At 38.6% G+C, this 8,053-nt stretch overlaps 1 protein-coding gene across 1 annotated transcript in view; it reads right to left on the bottom strand.

Annotated features, from left to right (window-relative positions):
- Positions 1–840: 840 nt before the first annotated feature.
- The window catches only part of TMF1 (TATA element modulatory factor 1), a 36,688-nt gene continuing 29,475 nt past the window's right edge, over positions 841–8,053 (bottom strand). The window contains exons 15-17 of the mRNA XM_015424810.1: positions 7,075–7,221; positions 5,585–5,710; positions 841–3,843 (exon numbers count right to left, since the gene is read on the bottom strand). Of these exons, the coding sequence (XP_015280296.1) occupies positions 3,700–3,843; positions 5,585–5,710; positions 7,075–7,221 (417 nt within the window). The 3' untranslated portion in view covers positions 841–3,699. The remainder of the gene's footprint in view (positions 3,844–5,584; positions 5,711–7,074; positions 7,222–8,053) is intronic.

The raw sequence follows: 8,053 nt of genomic DNA on the forward strand, positions 1-8,053 counted from the left end.
CGGGGGGGGGGCGGAGGGGAGTTATTTTCAGGTTTTTGCTGCTCCATGTGCACAGATTACTCCACATGCAGCAACAAAAACATGAAAATAATTCCCACCTAGCACTATTTTCAGAACTGTGATCCTTCTCTTTAAAACCCCAAACATCTAGTTGGGCCCTGACTCAGTCAATCCAGACTGATAACTAAAACACAGTCCTATAGTGCTGAAGATATTCCACCCGGCTTATTTGCTATAGGAACAGCCAACTTAGAAATACAGTCTCAATTCAATGCTTCCAATTACATTTGGAAGGCCACATGCATTTTCCAATGCTACCTTATTTGTAGCCTGGCTGCCATTAAAATCTCAAACATCAACACTAGTTTTCAGCATTTCTTTAAAAAGACTCTTAACACTCTATTAACTCAAATACTTTATTTAGACCAAGATTTAAACATTTAAATTATTTACACTATTGTTCAACTCAACAGCCTCATTTCTGTAATAGGTTATTAATGTACATACTCTATTTAAACTAGTTTACAGCCCTTTATAAAAATGTACTATGTATACTCTTAAGACTATTTCTTGTTAAGCAAGAGGGAAAACCATGTTAACACAGCAGTAACAGGTTAAAAGTGTAAAAACATACTGGCACTAGTTTTGGTTAATTAAATAGAGCTCAAATATTATTCCAGTCGGTACTAGATAAAGGTCTGGTGTGATTATGTGCACAATCCAAATGCACAGAGGCCATTTTCTTATTTCAAGAGCTATTATGTACTGTGATCAGCTCCTGAACAATGCGTTCAAGGCTTTGTAGAAGGCAGCATTTCTTCTCTTTTGCCTTAACCCCCCCCCCCCCCCCCCCCCCCCGGAAATTACAGGCCATATTCAGGTCTCATTAAAACTTCTGCTTGCTTGTTGTGTTTACATACTCTTCCCTTTGTATATGGAACAGAACTGAAATATTCCTGATTAAAGAAGCCTTGACTCAAACTTCAAGGTACTGTGATATCTGAATGCAAAGAAGAGTTTGCTGCTGCTTGATTTTGGGAGGAAAAATTCTAACCTGACCATGCACTTGCATTTGAATGCCTTGGTGAGCTGGAGTGTAAGGTTTCCCAAACCAGGAAAGCTTTCATTCACATTCTGCACACAAGAAGGGACGAACAGATGAGTATATTAAACAAGCCAAATTTCATGCCCATCATGAACAGAGGTTTGTCTGGACATCTGAATGCAGCCATAGGTGCAGCCACACAGTTCTGCAAGAAATGTATACTTTTGTTTAATAAAAGTAATGCATTTCCAGTCTGTGACTAAATTCTTTCTGTCCTGTAATATCACTTCTTACACCAGTACTATCTAGGTCACTTTCCACATTACTTTTTACAAATACAAGGTGATTACATCTATGGCTGTATTTGCACAAAAACAGCTTTAAGAGTTTTACATGTTTATTGACAAATGCAAAAAACTCCAAAAGCAGATCCATAACCGCACATTTCTGTGTGTGGGGGGGGAGCCATCGACATAATGCTCACACTTGCAAGATGCTTTTGGTGGGTATAGAGACACAGGATTAACTAATGTGGCCTTGCAAAATATTAGGTGAATGACCCTGCACAAACAATGATAGCAATATTGTCTGTTTTTCAATTACAAGTGGATATAAAGACTTTCTTTATATCTTTGGAGAAATATCCCTCATACTTGTTGACTGTCAGAGATTAGCAGGTTGATGAGGAGCAGAAGTCAAATAGCAAGACTGAGCCCAAATTTGGATTCCAGATCTAATCAACACTGCAGCCTTTTCATTGGTTTAAAATATGCTGCATGTATGTGAGAATGGACAAAAGTTTCAAAATTATTCCAGCATTGGGTTAATGTTTCGAAAATTGTTCCTTATACAGGCAGGGCAGTGCTAACTCCAAAATGTGTCCTCATACTAGAAGGTACAAATAAGTCAAGCTTTTTATACAGCAGTATCAAGTGGTTTGCGGGGGTGGGGGGTTTGAGCCAAGAATTCCCCCATTAGAATGACCTACAGATTTGGTTACATGCTACAAAACAGGAACTTCTCTTTACCACTGTAAGAAAAAACACCCAGTGTAGGCCTGTCAGGAATGTAGCATTTCAAATCAGAATTATATGATCACGTGCTTCACCAAGTTAAACGTTTCTATACATTAAAAACTAGCATAACAGGGAAGTATATGTTAGAACCAGCCCACCCCACCCCCAACACAGTGGCTTGGATCCACTGGAGTTTTTCCACAGGTACAACTGTTTCTGGCCACGGATCCTGATTTTCTTGCCTCCTTCCCCCCCTCCTCCTGCAGCAGCTTGAAATCCAAAACACAGCTTTTTTTCAAGCAGGATGTTTTTGACTGGGGGAGAATCAAAGGGCTCGGCAGACACATTGGCTTGGGAAAAATGTCTCCAGTATCTCTCTCTATATATAGAATCAACAGTGAATTGGCAAGTAGGCAGAATCACCTGATACAAACACATGTATCTATGAGCAAATGGGGTTTCATTTAAAAACATCTTCTAATCTCTGAGAACTTTTTTTTAAAAAAAGAAGCCGCTGAGAAGTCATTTTACAGTGTATTGACCATATCTTTCCTCAGAACTGCTGTTTAAAGTTAACTTTATGGGGATTGATTTTTTTACTCACAGTAGGTAGAGCAAGTACTTTGAACAAATTCCTTCTGTGAATCATACCAATGGAATTTTGCTGCCTCATTTAGGCTAAATTTCTGGAAAGGCAAGTTAAGGTGCTCTTTGCTGTTTTCTGATAGCTACCGTCTAAAAATCTTTTTTTTAATTACTGGAGACAGTTTGAAGCATCTACAGTTTTATCCACCTTTAAACTAAAGTGCATTCATGCACCTTTAAAGAATGAGACCATGGGGAAAAGGGAGCAACCATTTCAGAGTGTGAATATATAAGCATCTTGTTCCTTCCTCAAAAATTAGTAAGTTCTGCATTATCTAATTGAATGCCATTAAAGGTGCTAAGCAACCTCCCCTAAATGGCAGTGTATTAAGCTTTAGGAATGCAACCCCATAGGGGAAATGGAACCAAATACCTACTAAATAGGTGGAAATTTGGTTTCTTTTTCAGTATAAGCCACTCTAAATAATTGGGGACAAAGGCAAACAGCTGCCTTTGTGAGCAACACGATATTTTACCTAGCTAGGACATCATAGTACAAATCCAAGTCTTAATTCGTTGGGTTTTTTTTAAAGTATTAAAAGAACCCATCCCTTTTGTTTCAATAATGCACTTGAAATCAATATATTTAATAAGTGATATTGTTCATCCATTTAGATGAATATCAGGATGTCAGATAACTATCAGTAGAATTATTCAGGCACATCCTGCAACAGCTGCAATTATGCAATTATACCTGCTTTCTGATTATTCAATATTATCTGTCAATTTGTGTACTACTGTAAAGATGTAAGATACCCTGCCTTTTAGTATGCATTAAGATAAAGCCATGGATATAAGATTTATTTTAAATATTTAACAAATAATTTAACTGTCAACCGTCGGCCACCATGAAAGCATAATGATTCTTCCAACATATGAACTCTACAGCATAATCACTTTATAGTACAGAATCTTTACAAGTCATCTAAATTTACATGAATTTCCCTAAAGTTTAATGTAACTTTGTTTTCAAGCAGCAGCTTTCAACAGTAATTAACAGTGCCTTTGTTTCAGAAGTTCATCAATCTGAGTCTTGTACATGTTTTTCACATCTTCAAGGTCCAACCTCAGTTCTTCTGCCTCTTCTGCTTTCTCACCATACATCTGGAGAATAGTATTATATCTCTGATCCAGATCCTAAAACAAAATGATCTGGTAGTTACCAACTTGCTCTCAACATTTGCAAGAACAAAAGGATTAACACTTTTCAGTCTGCCAGTAAGTCAAAATGTTCTAGATATAGAAAATATCAAACCTCCTGTTAGTTAATCTGCTATTTTATGCTACTGCTGATCTGGTAGCTGGATCCTGCATATATTTATTTGCCTAGCTGTAAGCCTTTTTTATTTAAATTATACATACTTCCAAATACACTTATTTAAAAAGCTCTGATGGGCTTCTTCAGAGAAGGAAGCTTCATTACAACTGGATTGTAATGTTGTCCAATGGGAAATGTTGTCATCGGCTCTGAGACCTGTTGCACAGGGGAGGGCGGGTTACAAACTAAATTAATTAATTAATTCAGAGCCAAAGCCAAACCTCTGGCAGTTTTCTTCTTCTTTTTAGTGGTGTGTTAGAGTGTGCATGTGAGAGAAACTGAGACCTGTTCTCTGGCCATAATTCCCAAAAGGAGCAGTTAGCACATCTCTCTCTCCTTCTACCATTAATCCAGTTCAGGTGCAATATATGTATACTTTCTCCCCAACAGAAGAGCATTGACGAGTTCAAGTTTCATTCAGGGTCCATCATGCAGGGTGTGTGGCCACCAGCAGAGGATTGGGGGGGGGGGATAGGATTGCCAGATCCAGGTTGGGAAACTCCTGAGGATTTGGGGATGGAGAGGAACCTCAGTGGGGTAAATGCCATACAGTACACCCTCCAAAGCATCCACTTTCTCCAGGGGAACTGATCTCTATACTCTGGAGATCACCTGCAATTTCGAGGGATCCCCAGGTCCCACCTGGAGGCTGGCATCCCTATGCAGGGATCAGACAGATCTTATCTCTATCGAATGACAGCATTAATGATTGATAATGAGTTTATAGTATTGAGCAGGGCTATTTTTGGGCAGGAACGCACAGGAATGGAGTTCCGGCTGGCTCCTGAGTTGGCCACACCCAGCAGGAACTCGTTAGCATAATAGGCCACACCCAACAGCAGAAACTCATTAGGATTGGCTACATTAGGGGTGTGTGGCCTAACATGCAAAGAAGTTCCTGCTACAAAAAAAGCTCTGGGTTTTGACAACAAACAAGGTAAACAGAATAAGAAGCAAAAGGTGTGTGTGGCCCACACTTCTGGTCACATGGGGGTGCGGCCTAATGTGCTAATTAGCTGTGCTGTCAGGGTGTGACCTAATATGCTAATAAGTTTCTGCTCTTGGGTGTGGTCTATTATGCTAATGAGTTCCTGATGGGCTTTTTCTACAAAAAAAGCCCTGGTATTGAGAGTGGATTTTAAAGGTACAATAGCTAACTCTATCGATGTTTCACAGAGAACATTAAATTCTCCATTCTATTGAGACAAAAAACGTTAATATAGGTGTTAAGTCCAATGAACAAGCAACCACAATTGATTTTCTCTGGAGAATAATCAAGTGAGTCATTTTGAGATGGTGTGACCTCACAGCACTTTCCAGCACCACCACCAATGTCCATTAACAAATCCATTTGTCATTACTGATCTTAAACAGCAACCTTCTCAAATTTTACTAAAAAGAAATGACCACCATTTTCCAAACAAGATCCATTTTTTCCATCAGAGGGCTCTGATTCAGTAAACTGTACTTCAAAAGTCTTTTAGTTTACACAGATGGCAAAAACATTTACATTAAATACTGAATACAGTTTAGGTTTCACCACAGATAAAATTCACTTACCCTTAGTTGTGTACGTAGCTTGGGTATCTCCTTTACCTTTTCTTCCAAGTCGTCATTTTGATTTGTTAATTTTACCAGCTCTTCTGCCATTACTGACCGAGTTCTTTCAAGGTTTGCGATTTCCAGCTGAGATAATAAATATTTCACAATTAGATTTTGATGATCATAACACAAAGGGTTATTACTTAACCCAGCATAATTCTGGGAAAGCAGGTTAATTGTGCTGTGGAAAATGCTTTCTTCCATCTTAATTTAGCCTGGAAGATGGCTCCCTATCTTGAGTCAGCCAATCTGGCCATGTGGATCCATGCCACAGTAACCTTGAGAAAAGAATATTATTACAATGCACTCTACCCTTCAAGACAATTCAGAAATTTCAGTTTCTCAGAAAGTTACAGCATGCTTACTATCAGGAACTCATCAAGTAATCCAGGCTATATTAGCTTGAAGGATAGGAGACAGCAAAAGTCAATATTTATGGTTGGTTGGAAACCCTTTTTTAAATTCTATCAATAACTGAGTTTTAATATTGATGTATAAAATGCTATATGACCAGGTTACACTTTGTCTTACATAAAATATATATTTTAGCATAGCTTTTATTATAAGATAGCCATTTTAAAAGGCATAATGAGTTTTATTGGTCAGCTGAATCTCCAATCTTTACAATCGCTAAACTTTTGAGCACCTGAAATGTTATCTAAGTCCCTAACAACTTCTGGAGTTAGAAATGTGACTTGATAATTAGTATGTGGCCCTGATCTGTTACCATATATAGAACAAGAAATGAGAGATGTTCAAACTGGATTCAGAAAAGGAAGAGGCACTAGAGATCATATTGTCCCCAATGCTTTTTTTGCTCCAGATGAAAGAAAACGATCCTGTAAAAGCTGCACTTGTAGGAATATGAATCAGTATTAACATCCCTTACAATGGCTGGCCTCCTCTCTCCAAGATCAGGGACAGAGGGTGTTGCTTGGGCCGGGGGGAGGGGGGGGGAGATATCTCAGTGGCACATCTGTATGTGTTTTATTTACATTTTAATAGTAAATCTGCACTGTGTGCAGACCGGCTGTTTGGAACCCGCCCTGAGCCTGCTATGTGGGAAAGGTGGGATATAAATGTAATAAAATAATTTTAAAAATAAATAAATAAGACAAAGCATCTATGCAGATATGCTTTTGTGACAGAAAGTGGCTGTTCACTGACATCTTCAGAACTACCTACTCACTTAGCAAGGAAAATTCTGCACAGTGGCTCACCATGATTTCTACCCTTCAAAGTAGGGTGAGAATTTCTGCTTTTATCAACCAAAATGTTATTAAACATGAACCCAGCATCTATCTAACCCTATGGCAAAAGTAAGATGAACTCTGGCAAAACAAGCATGGAGGGAAAAATGATCGGATCCATATTACAAGTAGTATTGTGCATGCTGGAACATGTTCCTACACATAAACGTGAGCGTGCATATGTAATACTCAGGTTACCTGTAGGTGAGAAACTTCTCCATCACGTAGTTTTAACTGTGACTGCAGATTTTCGATAATACTTGAGCCTGCTCCCATTCTCACTGCATCATAGAGATTACTCCCACTTGTAGACATTGAACCAAAGGAATGATCGTGAGAGTCGTCCTGTAAGTACAATGTGACAACTGTGAAATAGAGTCTTAAAAGAATTTAAGGTAGAATAGTACTAAAAGAATGGGCTGGATCCAGACGATAATGTCTTCTAACGGAAAGAGGGGAGCTATATTCACCAATTCCCTCCTTCCTACTGCAGATTTCCCATGTTCCCTTTCCTGTGCCCCAGAAGCAGCATTTCAGGGAGTTCTGTGGGCTGCAGCAAAAGAAGGGAGACAGGAAAACTCTGTTGTAATAACAAAAATACCTTCTAATAGCAGAAACATCTTTGGGATCCAGCCCAATGATTCTTCAATCAAAGTTAGTGATTTTTAAAAAAAAGTGAATAGCAGATGTCAAAAAACAATCTGATGTAGAGAATAAAATACTGGGTTTGGAACTGAAACACTGACTCCAAATCCCGGCTTAGCCATGGGTCAGTTACTTATCTGTCACCCTAACCTAACTCACAGGATGTTATGAAGATAAAATGGGGGGGGGGGCATTGTGGCCACATTGAACACCTCGATGTCCTTGGAGAAAATGCGAGGGAAAACCAAAATTTCAAAAACTAAATTTCAAAAAAGTCTAGGCAATGGTAGCAGCAAAGATATTTCAGTGGTTTGCAAAATTAATGTTCCAGAAACAGTAGCATTTAACCCAAAATAACAGAACTGCCTGAAACTGGTAAAAGGGGGATAAGGTCAGATTTCATCAGAAATTGAATTCTTATGGGGCTTAATCATATACTATCACAAATGTAAGCCACTTGAACAAAAGAGAACCACATTCAATTTCTAGTTACTACATATCAGCTACTACACAGTACTGTATAATGTTTTCT

The sequence above is a fragment of the Gekko japonicus genome, unplaced genomic scaffold (assembly GCF_001447785.1).
Source record: "Gekko japonicus isolate JY-2015 unplaced genomic scaffold, Gekko_japonicus_V1.1 scaffold942, whole genome shotgun sequence".
Lineage (NCBI taxonomy): Eukaryota > Metazoa > Chordata > Lepidosauria > Squamata > Gekkonidae > Gekko > Gekko japonicus.